Source organism: Canis aureus, chromosome 11 (assembly GCF_053574225.1).
Source record: "Canis aureus isolate CA01 chromosome 11, VMU_Caureus_v.1.0, whole genome shotgun sequence".
Lineage (NCBI taxonomy): Eukaryota > Metazoa > Chordata > Mammalia > Carnivora > Canidae > Canis > Canis aureus.
In genome coordinates this window covers 71,545,758-71,565,304 of record NC_135621.1, presented here as the reverse complement: position 1 = coordinate 71,565,304, position 19,547 = coordinate 71,545,758, and the positions used below count along the sequence as shown (strand labels likewise).

General features: G+C 50.7%; 1 protein-coding gene across 24 annotated transcripts in view; it reads left to right on the top strand.

The window, feature by feature from the left end:
• The window catches only part of LOC144324354 (uncharacterized), a 91,892-nt gene that overhangs the window by 49,302 nt on the left and 23,043 nt on the right, over positions 1 to 19,547 (top strand). For 13 of the 24 annotated variants that reach the window (XR_013389898.1, XR_013389911.1, XR_013389910.1 and 10 more), the window contains one exon: positions 7,798 to 7,963. The exons of 3 other annotated variants lie outside the window; for them this stretch is intronic. Coding sequence is in view for 1 of the 21 variants with exons in the window: in XM_077915752.1 (XP_077771878.1) it covers positions 15,700 to 15,786; positions 17,364 to 17,377; positions 17,786 to 17,959 (275 nt within the window). In the remaining 20 variants the exon portion in view is untranslated. Of the gene's footprint in view, positions 1 to 2,180; positions 2,213 to 7,797; positions 7,964 to 9,115; positions 11,005 to 14,981; positions 15,451 to 15,699; positions 15,787 to 17,363; positions 17,378 to 17,785; positions 19,543 to 19,547 lie in introns of those variants that run through there. 8 more of the 24 variants (XM_077915775.1, XM_077915766.1, XM_077915774.1 and 5 more) reach the window with 6 other exon arrangements.

The window sequence follows — 19,547 nt, the reverse complement described above, 5'->3', positions numbered from 1 at the left end:
CGGGATCGAATCCCACATCAGGCTCCCAGTGCATGGAACCTGCTTCTCCCTCTGTCTGTGTCTCTGCCTCTCTCTCTCTCTCTGTGACTATCATAAATAAATAAATAAAAAAAAAATAAATCTTAGCCTCTGAGAAGAAGTTAAAGACTTCTTACTACTCTTCCCTTCCCATAAACTGAAAGGATTCCTGGAGGAGGCTCCTGGGCCACGGTATCTGCAGTTGCACTTCTTCGTGTGAAGAACAAAGGAATTCAAAGCTCAGAATTCTTTTTTCCTAGGATTTGCTGCACTTTGGTATTCACAGCCTTGTAGAGACTCTCTGCCTTCCTGCCTGTGCCGTAGTGGAAGGAGCTGAGACCTCCTCTGCTCAGAAGGTTTTGCTTGCTCCTTCCCTTGGAAGAAAAAGGAAAATTACCTGATTGGCCTCAGAAGTGTCTCAGCTGGTTTTTTTTTTTTGTTTTGTTTTTTTTTAAATTTATTTGTGATAGTCACAGAGAGAGAGAGAGAGAGAGGCAGAGACACAGGCAGAGGGGGGAGCAGGCTCCATGCACCCGAGCCCGACATGGGATTCGATCCCGGGTCTCTAGGATCACTCCCTGGGCCAAAGGCTGGCGCCAAACCGCTGTGCCACCCAGGGATCCCATCTCAGCTGGTTTTAATCTTGGTCTCGGTCCCTCACCAACCTGGGTGAAAGAAGACCTTGAAGCAGACGCCTTAGTTTTGCCTGTTTCCCTGGAATTTGAGGATCTAGAACTCTAGCCTGGAAATAACAGGACTTCCAATCATAGGGTGGCACAAGCCCAAAAACCTCTTTGTCTTTCTTTCTTTTTTTTTTTTTTTCCCTCTTTGTCTTCCAAAGAAAGACCAGGGCTTTTGGGACAGAAGCACTGCTTTTTCTAAATTACATTACCAGTGTCAGCGGACACCAGTATGGGTGTATGGGGATTGTTTCGGACTTGCAACACAGGCTTTTCCATGAGCTGGAGAGTTACATGGAGTGGTATAATAGAAACCTATTTAAAACCAAAATTGACTCCAGCAAGTACTGTTCAAAAGAGGGATGGCCGAATTCGTATTCATAGGGGGAAGAACATTCCATTCTCTTCTCACTACAGAATGCTGATGGTGAGAGTGAAGTTCACAACTTCCTCTTGTTGCTCAGTATTGGTCAGGCGTGGAGCCTGGAGTGGGTGGTTCACAGTGGGGCTGACTCCAGGTGTGGGTCACTGGATATCAGAAGAAGGGGGTTAGAGAGCTAAGTTGCTCTGAGTAATATAAGGGGAATTGAGTTTTCTGAGCAAAGGGGAGACCCGTGAGCCATGTCTGGAGAGGGTGAAGGCGCCATGAAGCATGCTAACAAGATAAAGCCCCTCTGTCTCTTGATAACCTGAGGAAAGTCTGATGAAGACAGTGTTTTGAGTTAGTTTATGTATCTGTATTTTTTTTCTTTTTGGGAAAGCATAAAAAAAGGGAGCTGAGTCCCACCTCTGGGACAGCTCAGATCAGAAGGAAGAGATCAGCCTCAGTGAGTGAGATAAAAAATCCAGCAGGAGCTGCAATCAGAGCCTAAAGGGACTGTTAAGAGCATTAGCTGCTGGGAATTTGCAGAAATTATGGGAGGTTCATTGGAGGGGGGGCATCTAGGTGGATTTTAAAACAAGCGCATAGACAGAATGGTTGTAGCTGACCTCTGACTGCTCTAGTGCTTGCTGTGTAACTCCTAGAATGTTTAGCCTTGGTCCTGCCCCAGGATCCTTCTTATGGAGTCTATTTGTTAGATGTTCCAGGAACTACCCTGGTATTCCTCTTTCTGCCCAGTGGAAGCCATTTTCAGTTCAGATTCCAAAAGGGAGGCAGAACTTCCCAACAAAGGGCTTGTTACTCCCTTCCCTCCCTACAATTTACGCAGACCCTGTGATGCCGGTCAAAGAGCAAGAGGACTGCAGCTTTGCCGGCCACACCAGCACTGAGTAGGGCATATCATTTGGGAGTTGGAGGGAGGCAGAAAAGTCTTCCACAAAGTATTGGGACTTGGAGACTGCTCTGAGTGAGTAGTTAAGCAAATATTAAGCCTCCAATAAGTGTCTTAGAGCAAGAAGCCAAGGTCTGAGCAGCTGGAGTAGGTCCAGGGCAAATCCAGCCAGTGTCACACTAAACGAGAACTCTTGCTCACTTCTTAGGGAGGAAGACCAAACTGATGGAAGAGCATGTGGTACGTAGTCTTAAAATCCACTGTAATTCCATACTTTGAGGACAGTAGTGATTGATGGGCTTTGACTGCCCAGCATGCACTTTCTCTTCTTAAATGAGAGCATATTGATTTCCTTTGGGGGGCCATGTCCTTCTCTGTTTTGTTTTCTTAATATTTTATTTATTTATTCATGAGACACACAGAGGCGGAGACACAGGCAGACTGAGAAGCAGTTTCCCTGCAGGGAGCCCGATACGGAACTAGATCCCAGGATCCCGGGATCACGCCCTGGGCTGAAGGCAGGCGCTAAACCGCTGAGCCACCCAGGCGTCCCCTCCTTCTCTGTTTTTAGACTGGGTTCTGGTAGGGTCAGGTTCATCCCTGGGCAGACATGATGGAGGACACATGACTGCCAATCAGAAAACAGCAGTTGACGTGGGTATGGTCTCAAATTCGGGCCAATTAGGACTTTGGACTTTTTTGGTAACTAGCAAGAAGTGAATTCTCATTTTTTCCCCCATGGGATCTGGGTCTGCCAAGCCTGTAGGATGTGCATAACTCTGAGGCTTCTAGTGGTCGTCCTGCCACTCCAGGGGGAGTGCTGAAGCCCCACAAGGGAAAGCTGAGCTGTGAGGTGGCATCTTTGGAGCACCTGGATCCAACCATGTTGTATGCTGGCTTCACCCTGGACATTTCATTTACATGACTCCAGGCTTTCCTGTTTTTTTTTTTTTTTTTAAGATTTTATTTATTCATGAGAGACAGAGAGAGGCAGAGACACAGGCAGAGGGAGAAGCAGGCTCCATGCAGGGAACCCAATGTGGGACTCGATCCCGGGACTCCAGGATCACACCCTGTACCAAAGGCAGGTGCCAAACCGCTGAGTCCCCCAGGTTCCCCTTAATGAGATAATTTTGATTTGGTTGTGAAATCTGGAGGGTGGGAAAAATGTTCCCTTCTTCTTTCCTAGGTTCTTTGGCTGGTCTAATAATTAGCAGGAGAAAAATAAATGTCCTATATATGGGAACCCCATAAAAATACGAAGCTCAAAGGGCAGTCAAAGAATTGCAGTTTTATATAACACCGTGAGCTAAGGAAAGGAGGGGAGGTCTGGGGTTACAAAGGGAAGGAAGGCCATTCACAAGAGCTGTTTAGAAAACAAAGGTTGTCCTTTTGTGCAGGTAAGTTTCTTAGGTAAAAAAGTATTTCTGGTAATAGTGTCCTGGTATAGGCCCCCTTCCAATGTAAATTTAGGTAGTTGAGAGGGGCGGTAAAGGGCTTTTCCTAAATTTGCTACGTTTTGATTGCTTTCAGCTCAGAAAAATCCTTATGCCAAAGAGACATATTTTAGGATGGCAAAATCTGCTCCCCTTCAGCCCTTTACCAAATCTTTAGTCATTATATTTTCACTGGCTCATTTTACTGAAGAATTAAGTAGCATGGTGGTTGGCCTCCTGTGTGGAAAGCAGAGTGGTGGGTCGGGTCTCCGTGATTAACAGCAGTCTTCCTTGCTCCTCTGTCCTAATAAAATCATGTATCGAGCGAGATAGTGCACCCTCACCCAGGCTTGCCCCGGAGTGTGTGGGAGGCCGTCCCAGGGCCCAGGAAGTTGATGAGGGATTCAGATGCGGAGGACTTCACTCTCCAGCAAGGAACAAAAGCGGTTCAGAGGTGGCCTGGGGAGGGCCGGTGACCTGCAGCTCGGGGCATCCCCCCCACCCCCCACCCCCCAGCTGCCCCCCTCCCCCAGCCCCGCCGGACACACCGCAGCCTGCTCCCCGCTGAGGCTCCGGTTCGTCCCTGCCCCCAGCCTGTTTTCCCTGAGGTGGGGACAGTGTTTCCCAGGGCCCATGTGACTTCACTGGCAAGTGACGATTGCAGACGGTTTACCAGTCAGTAAAACTGCCAGAGGCTTTTGTGCTGTAATAATCCTTTTCCTGTTTAAAACTCTGGGGATTTTCTGCTCTTGCCAATAGTTTTTCAAGTCAGCAATTACGTTGCGGATTATGTAATGGCTAGGTATTAAAAATAGAAAAGACCAGAGTTTGCATCTATTTTAACCAAATCAAAACAGAGCAGAGAGGGGAAAGGAGGAGAGGGAGAGCCCAGCGGAGGAGGGAAAAGGGATTACGTGACTCGAAGCAGCGAGATCCTATCGTGTGACCCGCAAGCCAGCCCACAGTTGACTGTGCTCTTTCCCTGCCGTTCTGGGCCCCAGGGGCTGCCCGCGCTTCCTTGGCCTCCTCCAGGGAGGGAGCCTGCTCGTCCCGGTGCGTGCCTGCCTCTGCCGGGCAAAGCCACTAAGGGGGACGGATGGATTTTGATGTGATTAAAAACTATTTGCCGTGAAAACGCACTTTTATTATAGATGCTGCCTGCGGCCCCTGAGGATGCCCTGCGGCTCCTCATCTTCAGCCCTCTTCCCGCCGCGTTGCCCTCACTGCGTCCTCCTCTAGGAATTCCAGGGCTGCCATTCCCTGTTCTCCCGTGGCTTCTCACTCACCCCCACCCTCACCCCCCGTGAAGAGATCTTTGTGTTTTTCTGGGAACCTGTTGAGTAACTTTTACTCCATTTTACTCATTTGGGCCCTCCAGTGAAATTTTAGGTGCCAGGTGTATCTGGAGTAGGGGGCATATTTTTGGGAGGGGGACTTCTCGGGGCCTGACAGATGGCACCAGAATACACCAGGCCTCCTCCCGTGTTAGCTCCCAAGTCCGTCACCCCATCCTGGACACAGGCAGCTGCAGAGGGAGGCGTCCAGTTAATCCCCGCCAGCCCCCGAGCCTCCCTAGAGCCCATGCCGAGTTCCCCATGTAGGCAGGGAGCGGTGGGTGTTTTGAAGAAGCAGCTTACTGTTCCCAGATACTGAACCCTGATAGGTTTGGTGGGGTGAGGGACAGAGACCTGAAAGTCTGGACCCCAGCAGTGGAACCGTTGAGGGCAGTATCAGAGCGTTGTGTCCCGGTCGTGACCTCCATCGCACTTCTCAGGGTCTTCGCCTGAGCCGGGGTGGAAGTGCCAGCAGCTCAGAGCAGCACGAGGCCTGGCGTCCCCCGGGACTAGTGGAAGCACAGTGAAAGGAAGAGAGCTCTGATCTGGGGATTTTAGGCATAATTTCGCTAGATGGGTGGAGGGTGTGGGGGACCTTCCTTAGGGCCTTTCAAGTCGTAATACCCTCTGGACTAGGAGGTGCCCGGGCCTTGGGCACCCCTGTTTTTTTGTTTTTTTTTTTGATTTTTTAATTTATGATAGTCATACAGAGAGAGAGAGAGAGAGAGAGGCAGAGACATAGGCAGAGGGAGAAGCAGGCTCCATGCTCCGGGAGCCCGACGTGGGATTCGATCCCGGGTCTCCAGGATCGCGCCCTGGGCCAAAGGCAGGCGCTAAACCGCTGCGCCACCCAGGGATCCCCTGGCACCCCTGTTTTTAACCCTTTAGGTTTTCAGTTCTCTGTTGGGGATTCCTATCTACATTCTCCTCCAGAGGCGGCTTTGGTAAGGACCACCAAACATCTGGTGTGGCCCAGATTTCAAGTCGTTCCGACCCATCCTGTCCTGAATGTGCTTGAACATGCCAGTCAAGTGTCCCGGCCTTGGGTGTGGTCAGTGTCATTGCAGCATCAGTTTTCTGTTATCTGGACGGGCTGGCTGCTCCAGACCCGGGTAGTCCGTGGAAGTTGTGGGTCGCCGTGAGTGTCTGTCCTCCCCATCCCATCCCATCCCACTCCTGAGGCTTTGGGCAAGGTTGGGAGTCCCCTGAAGCACCTGCCCTAGCGGCTGTGAAGGGCTGGGTCAGTCGAAGCCTAAATCATTGCGGGGTCCACCAAGTGGAGTTTAAACCTTTTCCATTTAAACTCCACTTTCTTTTGTGGCTTCCTTCCTCCTCCTCCCCCCACAACCTCACAACTTGACCACAGCAGTGTCGTACACATTGGTCATCCCCGTCCTGAGGGAGATCACCTTTTCTATCATTATTATAATGTTCAATGGGTTTCCACCCCCAACACATGTGTGCACACACGCACGCGCGCACACACACACACACACACACACACTGTACTGGTGGTGCTTCTAGTGTCTGTTGCTTGAGATAATGCGAGTGGTCACAAGCTGGTATAGACGGCGTAACACACATAAGCCGCTTTAACTTTAACTCCTCCGATTCCCAAATTAGAGACACAGCAGTGCTTCTGCGTGTTAGACATTCGTTTGGGCCGCAGGCAGCGTAAGATATAAACGGTAGGTCTCTCGCGTTAACTCCGATGCCAGGGCCCAGAGCCAGACAGTCCCTCCGCCCTGCGCGCGCCCTCACTCGCACCCCTTCTCTATCCCATTCCGGACTCAGGCTGAGGCCTGGGCCGCAGGCTTGCGCGCCAGCGGGGCTCGGGAAGAGGCTGGATGCGGGGAGAGGTGCTGTGTCCCCATAGGGCTCCAGGCCCGGGCAGAAGATGGGGGACAGGAGGCGTGAGGAGGGGACGGCAGGGGAGGCGGTGGCTGACGTGGGGCGGAGCCGGGTTAGCAGGAGCATCCCCGGCCCACCCCACCGGGGACTGAGAGGGCAGCGGAATCTTGCTCCAGGCGCCACGTCGTGGAGACAAGCAGGGAAGTTGTGGCAGCCCGGGCGGCCTGGCGAGCCGACCTCAGGCCAAGCCGGCAGGCAGGCAGGGGCGGTGCTAGCACCTTCTCCGCTCCCGGCACTTGTCGTCCAGCCCCGTCCCAAAGACCCAGCTGCTGTCGCAAAGGCAACCAAGGGGACGCCCGGGGGGCTCCGTGGTGGAGCGGCTGCCCTCGTCCCAGGGTGTGACCCCGGGTCCCAGGATCGAGTCCCGCGTTGGGCTCTCCCTCGGCCCCTGTCTCTGCCTCTGCCTGAGTCTCTCATGAATAAATAAATAACATCTTTAAAAACAAAAAAAAAAGGCAACTGAGGAAGGAACTCACTAGCACTTACTTCCCTGAGCAGTTTGCATTTAAGAGGAGACCCCAGGGATCCCTGGGTGGCGCAGTGGTTTGGCGCCTGCCTTTGGCCCAGGGCGTGATCCTGGAGACCCGGGATCGAATCCCACGTCGGGCTCCCGGTGCACGGAGCCTGCTTCTCCCTCTGCCTATGTCTCTGCCTCTCTCTCTCTCTCTCTCTCTCTCTGTGTGACTATCATAAATAAATAAAAAAATTTAAAAAAAAATAAGAGGAGACCCCAGAATATTACTTCTACTGCTATATACATTTGACTAAAACTATTACTTTTTTCCTCTAGTCAAGTAATTTGGTAATTTAAAATTTTTCTCAAAGGGCCCCAGTGTGGCTCAGTCGGTTAAGCGCCTACTTTGGGCTCCCGTCGTGATCCCAGGGTCCTAGGATTGAAACCCCAGCCCCTCCCTCCACCCCTGTGTGCTCTCACTCTTTCAAATAAATAAAATTTAAAAAAAAAAAGAATTTTCTCAAAATTTAAAAATTATCAGCATAAAATTTTCATAATCTTGCTTTCATATCTCTACTTTTTCTCTTTTCCATTCCCAATATTGCATATTTAATGTTTCCTGCTTTTTTCATGATTAGCTTTGTTAAAGTTCTGCTTTGTAAGGACCAGCTTTTTTTTTTTTTTTTTAAGATTTTATTTATTTATTCATGAGAGACACAGAGAGAGGCAGAGACACAGGCAGAGGGAGAAGCAGGCTCCACGCAGGGAGCCCGACGTGGGACTCCATCCGGATCTCCAGGGTCACGCCCTGGGCTGAAGGCAGATGCTCAACCACTGAGCCACCAGGTGTCCCCATGTAAGAACCAGCTTTTGTTTTATGTCTGTTTTTATTTTAGTAACTTTTTACTTCTTAATCATTTTTTAAAAGGTTCATTTATCTTAGGGGGAGCATGTGGTGAAGGGGCAAGGGAGAAGGGGAGAGAGAATCTCAAGCAGACCCCATAAGTGCAGAGCCCAGCACAGGGCTTGATCTCATGAACCTGAGATCATGACCTGAGCTGAAATCAAGAGGTGCTTAACTGACTGAGCCACCCAGGTGCCCCACTTCTTAATCATTTTAAAATCAGTTTTGTAATTGAAAAGTAATATAAAGGGTTACTTTTTTTTTTTTTTTTTTTTTTTTACAAACTATTACAAAAAGACCAGTTACCCAAAAGAATAAACAGAGGACAAAAAGAGGAAATATGGGGACACTGGGTGGCTCAGCAGTTGAGTGTCTGCCTCTGGCTCAGGGTATGATCCTGGAGACCCGGGATCGAGTCCCACGTCGGGCTCCCGGTGCATGGAGCCTGCTTCTCCCTCTGCCTGTGTCTCTGCCTCTCTCTGTGTCTCTCAGGAACAAATAAATAAAATCTTAGAAATATATGTGGCTTATAAACAGAAGAGAAAATCTTACTTGCAAGTAAAATAAAGCATCTTTAATGATGGACCTCTAGACTTGAGTGGGCAGAGAGGCATCTTAGAGCTAGTGTCCCCTGGAGGGGACCCGCTGGGAGCCCCTCCACACCCAGTGCTCCTGCCCACTGCCCCCTCCATCCCTGACGTGCTGGTTGGTGTCAGGCAAGACCTCTGGTTCCTCCCCTGTAAATAGTGACTAATACCGAATGGCCCCACCTGCCCTACATGCTTCACTGGCTGTTGTAACAAGTCAGATACTGAACGTGAAGATGACACCTGACCTTCCCCTGAGCCCTGCGCCTGTCTTTCCTCTCCCACAGGTGGTAGTGGGAGGGGGTGTGGAGGAACCCAGCCTACGCCCACCTGGGCCTGGGCGGTCGTCCGGGATTGCTCACCAGGCCTCACCAGGCCGTGGCCCTTAAAGGAACAGTATTTTGAAGGGAAGGAAAGAGTCTTACTCTCTGTTTAGCTCATTGTGCTTGCTGTCTCATCTCTTCGGCTAAGTTCTGTTTCTTTTTTTTTTTTAAGATTTTAATTTATTTATTCATAGAGACACAGAGAGAGAGAGAGAGGCAGAGACACAGGCAGAGGGAGAAGCAGGCTCCATGCAGCGAACCCGACGCAGGACTTGATCCGGGGTCTCCAGGATCACGCCCTGGGCCGCAGGCGGCGCTAAACCGCTGAGCCATTGGGGCTGCCCCAGGTTCTGTTTTTTTTTTTTTTTTTCAGGTTCTGTTTTTGATTCTGTTTTGTAAGTCCGTATTTTGCAGAGAAGTGAATGGGAGGGTTGGACATGCTAGGAATAAGCTCCAAGAACCAGGAGGAAGGAAGGGGTGGTCTGTATTAGTTCCCAGATGTTTTGGTCTCAGGACCCTTTTACACTCTTTAAAAATTATTGAGGATTTCATACAGCTGTATTAATGTGGGCTGTAGTTGTAGATATTTACCATAATACAAATATGGAAACAAATATTAGAAAAAGGCTTTAAAAGTACTTATTAATTATGTAAAAATAACAGTAATAAATGCTTTACATGTTAACATACTTTTTATAAAAATATTTAGCAGTCTTGGTATTGGGCACTCGGGTGGCTCAGTGGTTGAGCGTCTGCCTTCAGCTTGGGTCGTGACCCCAGGGTCCCGGGATTGAGTTCTGCATCGGGCTCCCCACAGGGAGCCTGCATCTCCCTCTGCCTGTGTCTCTGCTTCTCTGTCTCTCAGGAATAAATAAATAAAATCTTAAAAAAAATCTTGATATTATAATAAAAATGTTCATTACCTGTTGGGTCTCACTGGAAGGGTCTTCAGGACCCCCAGTTTTTTGAGCCACTGGGTGGCTCAGTTGTTTAAGCGTCTGCCTTCAGCTCGGGTCATGATCCCGGGGTCCAGGAATCGAGGCCGGCATGTGCTCCTTACTCATCAGGGAATCTGCTTCTCCCTCTCCCTCTCCCTCTCCCTCTGCCATTCTCTCTCTGCTTGTGCGCTCTCTGTCAAATAAATAAAATATTTAAAAAATTTTTAAAACATATATGATCTAAAATAAAGTTCAGTCATTTTACAGTTTTACAAATGTCATTAATGACTGGCTTAAAAGGAGACAATTGGATTCTCATATCTGCTTTTTTCCCCCTACGATTATACTTATTTATTCATGAGAGACCCAGAGAGAGATGGAGACACAAGCAGAGGGAGAAGCAGGCTCCATGCAGGGAGCCCGATGAGGGACTCGATCCTGGGACCCCGGAGTCACGACCTGAGCCAAAGGCAGACGCTCCACTGCTGAGCCCCCCAGGTGCCCTGATCTGTCTTGCACTTTGAATGGGTCTTTAGTTCATGCTTGATTTTGTGCCATCATGCATTCACTGGTCCTTTGGAAAATAATGGCTGAGTGATTTGCTCAGATCTTCCCAGTGTAGACACATTTCAATCCACGATATTACACTCCTTAACATTACCACTGATGTCATCAGCAAAGTCTTTAAGTACCGGGAAGCTGTGAAGCTCACAGAGTGGAGGCAAGTTTTCTAAAATTCTAATTTTCATTTGCCAGATCAAATTTTATCACTGGCCAAAAATACTATCAGTTTTCTTTTTTTTTTTTTTTTTAAGGTTTTATTTATTTAATCATGAAAGATACAGAGAGAGGCAGAGCAGAGGCAGAGGGATAAGCAAGCTCCATGTGGGGAGCCCGACGTGGGACACGATCCCGGGATCCCAGGATCACGCCCTGGGCTGAAGGCGGCGCTAGACCGCTGAGCCACCCGGGCTGCCCACTCTCAGTTTTCTTTGATGTGACAAGCTCACTTCACTCATTTTTGAGAAAATGACTGCCAAATAATGTCTTTGTCAGTTGTTCTTTCCTTTGTTTTTTTAGTCAATCATGTTTTTTAATAAAAATTTTACATGAAAAACAGGTGGTTCACTTGTCAGTGCAAACAAGCACATACACTTATCTAGTACTTTTGTAGGTAGCAGAAGTGCCTTATGCAGACTATTAACGAGATGTACTCAAGGGTCATTTTTTTTTTTTAAGATTTTATTTTTAAGTAACTCGACACCCTGTGTGGGGCTGAAACTTGCAGCCTTGAGATCAGTAGTCACAGGCTCCACCAACTAGACCAGCCAGGTGCCCCAAGGGTCATGTTAAAAAATCGGTAATTATTGTTCTATCATGGACATTCTTACATGAACCTAGCCTTCTTGTTAAACCAAAGTGCCTGGGGTGAAGAATATGACTTCATCGATTTGTGTTAAGTCCCCATCGATTCGTGTTAGTTTTTGCCCACTATTGCTTTTGTATTATCGGTTCAAATGTCAATTAAATGAGAACTGCACAGTCTGGGTATTGGGCACCCAGGTGGCTCAGTGGTTGAGCGTCTGCCTTCAGCTTGGGTCGTGACCCCCGGGTCCTGGGATCGAGTCCCGCGTTGGGCTCCCTGCGTGGAGCCTGCTTCTCCCTCTGCCTGTGTCTCTGCCTCTCTCTGTGTCTCTCATGAATAAATAAATAAAATCTTTTTTAAAAAAAGTCTTGGTATTATAATAAAAATGTTGATTACCTGTTGGGTCTCACCGGAAGGGTCTTCAGGATCCCCAGTTTTTTGAGAGCCACTGATGGATGTGTGTGATCATGAGCAATAATAGCTTGTGACTTTGAACACCTCGGTATCCCTTGGCCTCAGTTTGCTCAGCGGCTAAGGGGAGCCCGGCTGGGGCCAGCTCTGAGTTTCTACACACAGTCACACCTGTTTACCCGTCCTTGAAGCCATTTCTCCCCCGTGGTACTGCTCTCTCCTCCCTCTCATGTCTCCTTTCCCCTCCATCTCCCCCTCAACCTACCTCCTGCAGGTGGGATCCTCCTTGTTGCTTCCGTCCTCCCTTGCTCCCTGTGTTATTTTGTCCCCTCCTTGATCTTTAACCATCACCCGTAGGCTGACAGCTCCCGAATCGCTGTCTTCCGTCCAGATGTCTGTCCTGGGCTCCAGTGCTACGATTGCAGCTGCCCTTGGGACCTGTCCACCTGTATGCCCTCCAGGCATGTCAAAGTCAACGTGTCTAAGCTGATTTCCTCATCTTCCCCAACACGTTGCCTCCTCTTCCAGAATAGCCAGTCTTGGTTAATCTGTCCTCTACCCACTGCCTAAGCCACAAGCCCAGGAGCCCTCCTTCCTTATCTGATCCCCTCACGTCCCTCAGGTAATCACTCAAGCCTATCCGTGCTGCCTCCCAAATATTTTCCCGTCTCTTTCTGTTCTCCAGTCTGGCCACCACTGCCTCCGGTCAGGCCCTCGTCACTCCCTAACCAAACTATCGCAAGAGCCTTCTCCCTGGCCCCCGGCTCCCCTTCCCCATTTGTAATCCGCAGCCCTGGCTGGAAACTGCAAGATTAGCTTCTCACGGCCTTGTTGTTGCTGTTGTTTTGTTTCCTGTTAAATACATACTGACAACTTGTCCTGGCGGCACGGTGTGGGGTGCTGGGGATCGGGAGCACAGTGTGGGGTGCTGGGATCGGGAGCACGGTGTGGGGTGCTGGGATCGGGAGCACGATGGACGTGGGCCCTGGCCTCCAGCGCTTGCGGGGGGGCAGGAAAAGTTCCCGGCGCAGGGAATCCAGGCTGCGGGATGGGAAGCAGGGAGGGTGCTTGGGAGCCCCTGGGAGCCCGCGCTGAGTCCCCGAGGGGGTCGGGGTGGGGGTCGGGGGCACTTCCTGGAGGAAGCGCACTGTGGGACTACGCACCCCGGGGAGGGGGGGCAGGAGCGGTGGGAACGTGCTAGTGGGGAGGCCTCGTCTGCCACTGCCGGGTTGGGTCCCTTGCTGAGCAGCCTGTGTGGCCGCACCGACCGCTCCCCTGTACGGAGTCTGAGTCCGAGGGGTTGCTTTCTTTTTTTTTTAATATTTTATTTATTTATTCATCGGAGACCCAGAGAGAGAGAGAGAGGGGGGGGCAGAGACACAGGCTGAGGGAGAAGCGTGGGACTCGATCCCGGGACCCCGGGGTCACGCCCTGGGCCCAAGGCGACGCCCCACCCCTGAGCCCGCCAGGCGCCCCCAAGTCTGAGGTACTTTGAGTCGTTCCCCGAACTGGCCGGTCCCTCACGGCTGCAGGCCTTTGCACGTGCAGCTCCTCGTGCGCTCGCGCCCTCTGAATCACCAGGGTCCGTTGAGTCAGGAGCCGACCCTGACCCGACCCTGACCCCTCCCGCGTAGACTTCGCGGCTGCCGCCCTCCTCGTGCTCCCCGCCTGGGCGCACACGTGGGCCCCTGTGCCCGCGACCCGTCCCGAGAGCCCGTCCCGTGCCCTGGCTCTGGCTCCTCCCTGCCGCTGTGGAATTCCGGCCCTCGCTTAGCCCCCACGCCCTGTGGGCCCTCTGGGCGGCCCCAGGCTGCCTGGCTCCTGGGTGCTGGTGAGGAGGTTGGCCTCGCCCTCCGCTCGGGCGCCCTTTGCCCCGCCGCACCCGGCACCGGCACCTGCACGGGCACCGGCACGCCCGCCTGCTGGGAGCCCGTCGGGCTGGGCTGCTCGCACCCCCACTGCCTCGCAGAGCCTGGGGCTTCGCCCCACGTCACAGCTACTACCTCGGCTCCCCACTCCTCCCTGTCTCCGCTGAGCCAAGCTCTGGCGCCGGCGGCTCATCGCGCTTGCTCCTGCCTTGGGAAGGCGTCTTCCTGGCAGGTCTCGAGCCTTCGCGCCACTGCATCCCCGGGGTGTGCCCACCGGTGGGCTCGGCTCCAGCCTGCGGGGGAAATGCGCGTGTACTTACATATTTAACACAGCGGATTGCACAGCGGTACTGAGTAGAGCTGCGGCGTTAGAACAGAAAGGCCGCTTAGGAATACATAAGGGAGGGGCAGTTGGGGGGCTCAGCCAGTCAAGTGTCCGCCTTTGGCTCAGTCCTGACCCCGGGGTCCCGGATCAAGCCCCGCATCCGGCTCCCTGCTCAGTGGGGAGCCTGCTTCTCCCTCTGCACCTGCTCGTGCTCCTTCTCTCTCTCTCTCTCTCCCCCTCACTCATTCTCTCAAATAAGTAAAAAAAAAATATATATATATATTTATTTATAAATAAATAAAATCTTTAGTATATATTATATATAAATATATATTAATATTTATTATATACATAATATATTTATATTTATAAATATGTAATATATAAATCTTTAAAATATATACATTATATATATATTTTTTTAAGATTTTATTTATTCATGAGAGACACAGAGAGAGAGGCAGAGACACAGGCCGAGGGAGAAGCAGGCTCCACGCAGGGAGCCTGACATGGGACTCGACCCCGGGTCCCCAGGATCACACCCTGGGCTGATGGCGGCACTAACTGGCTGGGCCACCTGGGCAGCCCATACATAAAATACTTTTTAAAGGGGATGCCCAGGTGGCTCAGCGGTTTAGCACCTGCCTTTGGCCCAGGGCGCGACCCTGGAGACCCGGGATCAAGTCTCACGTCGGGCTCCCGGCATGGAGCCGGCTTCTCCCTCCTCCTGTGTCTCTGCCTCTCTCTCTCTCTGTCTATAATAAATAAATAAATGAATAAATGAATGAACAAATAAATAAATAAATCTTAAAAAAAATACACGAAAAGGTAAATCTCTCCTGCTAGCCCCTCTCCCTCTTGAAGGCTCACCCTACTTGTAGTCACTGTTAAGTCCTCGGTGGGAACGTTCGGACTTTGTACTCCGCATCTCCGCGTGTGTGCGGCTGGCGCAGTATTTGAGAAGCTGATCTCTTTCTTCCCCTTCGATTTTCCCCTTTCCCACTCTCACAGTCTTGGAGCTCACTTGCTCCTGGACTAGCTCCCCAGATTAGAAAACGGAATCAAGTTTCGGGTGTCTCTGGGCTTTGCGTGCCAAAAGCTTACGCACTTGGGAGAACGGGAGGGTTTGTGGAATCGCTCATTGAAGAAAAGGAGTCTCTCGCACAGACTGAAGAAGACGGAAGGATTTCAGGCGGCGTGATGAGGCCCCCAGCCCTCGGCAGAGCTCCCGTCGGAGACCGGGAAAGGCCTGTGGTCTCCGGAGTCCCACCTCGCCTACAGCAGACCCCTGGGCAGCAGGAGGAGGAGCCCGGGGAGCGGTGGCCGCAGGGTGGGACCAAGCTGGGGGACACAGGGAGCCGGCTGCGAGATCCTGGCTGCCCGTGGGTGGCAGAGGGGCTCTTAGACGCGGGCCCCGCCGGCTTCGCAGACCTGCTCTGTTCGGAGATCCCAGACGTACCTGGAGCAAGCTTCCTGTGGGCACAGTGGAAGCTCACCGTGAACATCCAGTGGACTTCTAGGAACTAAAGCTTGGTTTTCTATGCAGATAAAGACATGTATCCATTTCTGTAGAGTTCTTTTTACATACAAATAATCCCAAATTATATATACTTACCTGCAACGTGTTCGGTTCTTTATTTAGCAATTTGATCTTATTAAGTGAGTTCTGTTATTTAAGTAGATCTGTGTCAACTTCATTTCTTTTAATGATGCCCAGTACTCTCTAGAATAGATATGCCACATGCTGGGCACCAGTAACCAGTTGATTGGCATAAATTTCCAAGTTTTTAGCTCTATTACCAGCTAAGGGCACAACGAACATCACGATGGCTAACATTTGTTGACCACAGACATTCTTCTTCGCGTGTAGGAAGTCACATAGCCCTTGGAATAGTCCAACGACATAGGCCTTATTATCGCCCCTGCCTCACGGACGATGGAATTAGGTCACACGGAGGTGAGTAACTTTTCTATACTCACACACCCGGTAGGTGGTAGGTCTGGGATTTGAACCAGGCAGTGAGGTCCCAAGCCTGCAACCACAGGCACCTGTGCTAACACAGCTGTCGGATACATTCCTAGTGACTCCTGGGTCAAGTTAAGTGCATGTTAAGCTTTAAACGGTCAGGAGGTTATTTTATGAAAAGAGGAGTGTGTTTTCTGAGAACAAAGGGGCTGCGGAGGCTCCTGTGCCCTCAGGCCTTACGGGGTGAGGGCATTTTCTCCGGGGTGGCTAAGACTTTAGGTCTGAGTCCTATCTGGCTTCCTCCCCTCTGGGGTCTGCAGGGCTCTCTCTAATTAAGGCCACAGACCCAAGCTGCCGGAGAAGTCAGCTCCTGCCCTGCCTTTCCTCTGTGGCCTCTTAGTTCCTCAGGGGTGAGGTCCCTCCCAACAAGAGCGGGCCCCAGTGTCCCATTGCACCTGCAGGGAGAGAAAACGGCAGCCACCTGGGGACGCAGAACTGGCCTGTTCAGCCCCCCACCTGCAGCTCCCACATCAGGCCCCACGGGGCCTTCTTGTGGGATGTCCAGGCCTGCTCAGAGTGTGGCATAGCTTCTCCCTAACACTGCTTTGTTTTTTTTAAGTCACCTCTACCCCTAATGTGGGGCTTGGATTCATGACCCCGAGATCAAGAGTCAGGTGCTCTAGGGGTCCCTGGGTGGCTCAGTAGGTTGAGTGTCCAACTCTTAATTTGGGCTCACGTCATGATCTCAGGGTCACGAGTCTGAGCCCCACAACGGACTGTGTTGGGCGTGGACCCTGCTTAGGATTCTCTCTCTGCGCCCCCCGCCCCCAAACAGAAGAGTCTGTGCTCTACTGACTGAGGCAGCTGGGTGCCCCATGACACTGGCTTTTATAGGACCCTGTCTGTGGCTCTGAAAGGGCCAATTTGCCCCAAACCCACTAGCAGGGGACAGTTAGCAATGTTTGGGATTTTTTTGGTTGTCACAAAATGGGCATGTGGGAGGGTTAAGGGAATACTAGTGGCAAATAGGTAGGGAGAGGCCGGGGATGCTGCTAGACGTCCCGCGGCGCTCACCAGAGTGATCTAGTCCCGCCTGTGGTAGTGTCGCGGCCGAGAAACCGTCAGCCACAGAAGGGCACCGGCGCCAGCATACACGTGTCACCGTGTGACTCCTTCTGTGAACAGTGGCAGACGCTTGTGTCTTGCTGGCTTGTAGCCTGCAGCTATTCTAAGTGCTTTATATCCGTTAACTCACTAAATCCTCACTGGAAGTCGGAGGCAGGATCCCTGTTACCCCATTTTGCCGATGAGGAGGCCGAGGCAAGGGGCCGTAAGCAGCCAGCCCAGGCTCCCCACGGCCCCTCACGCGCGCCCGGAGGTTGTAGGAGGCACAGCAGGAGGCACAGCAGGAGGCACAGCGGGACCTCTCCCCGTCCCGCCTCCTGCAACCTCGGGAGCACCAGGGGTTGCTTGTATTCATACAGGGAGGGGACAAAGCAATCCCTTGTGCTTTTCTCCCGGATTCTAACTCTCCCATTTCTGACGCCTTTTGTATTGTTTTTCTCCAGGCGATTTAACCAAAGTGAGTACTGGTTAGAGAGCTTATGGGCCACCCGACAGTTAACTTAGTGAATCTGCATAACACCCGGAGTCCTGCCTGCAGCGACCTGTCTCCCAGGGCTCTTTCAGTCTCTTGGCCCGTAGGCCGGACTGCGTGGGCAGCAGGTTTGCCTACATTCGAGAACGAGAGCGCGCTCGGTCCCTCGGGAGCCCAAGGAGCAGCGGGGAGTCAGGCGTGGGAACCAGGGATGCAGGACTCCTGAACAGGCCCACAGTTTTGATGACGGGGGTGCTTTTCCAAAGGAGGCCTCCCACAGCCAGGGCGGGAAGTTGTAAATGGGGTGCAGGTGGCGGAAGAGGTGGGCAGGGACCTGTTGGATCAAAGCCAGCTTCGCACTAGAGGAAACACCTATTGGTTCCTTAATTACAGGATGCCACGGGACTGGCTTTGCCTCTGGGTGTGGGCGCAGTAACCTGGGCTTTAAACAAACAGCCCCGTCACTCAGCAGTAATGAGCAGCAACAGAAAGCATCTTCGGTGGGACAGGATGGACAGGTGGCCCACAACACGCAGCCTCGGTGCCACACCTGGGGAGCAGAGGTGATAGGTCCTGTCTTGGGCCGTTTACGAAGAATCTGCTGTGTCCTAGGCACTGTAGGACACCGGCCTACCGCGGTCTAGAGAATTGAGGAGACAAGGTTACGTTTGAAAAGTTAAGCAGCGGCGTAAGCAACCCCACACGTGTTACCTGTAAGGGAAGGAGATGCTGAGTCGAACGAGGACCCCGGGCAGGGATGCCCCAGCAGGCAGATGGGGGGGGGGGCGTATCACACCGCCGTGTCTCTCTCTCTCTTTTTTTTTTTTTTAAGTTTTTATTTATTTATTCATTCATGATAGACACAGAGAGGAGAGAGAGGTAGAGACACAGGCAGAGGGAGAAACAGGCTCCATGCAGGGAGCCTGACGTGGGACTCGATTCCGGGACCCCGGGGTCACGCCCTGGGCCAAAAGCAGGTGCTAAACCGCTGAGCCACCCAGGGATCCCCCCGCCGTGTCTCTCTTAAAATGGGGAGCACAAAGAACAAACAAGAAAGTAAGAAACCACACTAATAATACTAGTCAGAGGTATGTACTATTGCTATTTTGGTTACATGCCTGAAGATCTTTTTTCTGTGTGTATGTCATGCATGTGCACGCATGCACTCCACGACGTAGACGGGCTCCGATCATACGTGCTGTTCTGTGACTTGCTTTTCATACTTAGCAATACGTTGTACACGATGGTCCTTGACAATAAATGAACTTCCCCTGGGTCTGTAGTATTTCCCTGTGTACCTACCATGACTTAACTAATCCCTTAGTGTCCCCTTCGGTTACTAACAGTTAGGGCTTATACATGATTCTTTCTGGACATCTTATTTGTATCCTTAGGATACAAGACTTCAAGACTTTGAAGTAGAATTGTTAGATCAAAAAATATGCACACTTTGAACAATTTTCATATTCCCCAATCGCCTTCCAGAAAGGATATACCAACTTAGACTCTTAACCGCCAGCCCTATGAGAACATCTCTTTGACTATATCTTTCCCAATATTAGATATTGCTTTTTTAAAAATTGAAAATTTGATAAACAAAAATAGTATTTCATTGTTGCTATTATATTTTATTTATTTATTTGTTTATTTATTTATTTATAGATTTTATTTATTTATTCATGAGAGACATACACAGAGAGAGGCAGAGACCAGGCAAAGGGAGAAGCAGGCTCCCTGCAGGGAGCCGAACGTGGAACTCGATCCCGGGACCCAGAATCACGCCCTGGGTGGAAGGTGGTGCCAAACCGCTAAGTCCCCCGGGCTGCCCATTCTGCTTTTTTTTAATTTTTGTTTTTTTTTTCTGCTTTTTTTTTAAATTGTTTTTTTATTACTTGGATTCTTTTTTTACAGGCCAATTAGTTATTGGTAATTCTCTTTAGAAGAATTGATTATGTGCTTTATTTAGTTTTCTATTTGGTATGTTCTTTTTTTCATTTCGTTTGTGCAGTATTTCATTATTTAGTGTGGCTTATTCTTTTTTTGTCCTTTTGCTTTAAAAGAGAACTTGATACATATTCAAGCTATTAAGTCTTTGCCTTTTTTATATAACAAATATTTATTATTTATTTATTTATTTAATTTATTCATTCATGAT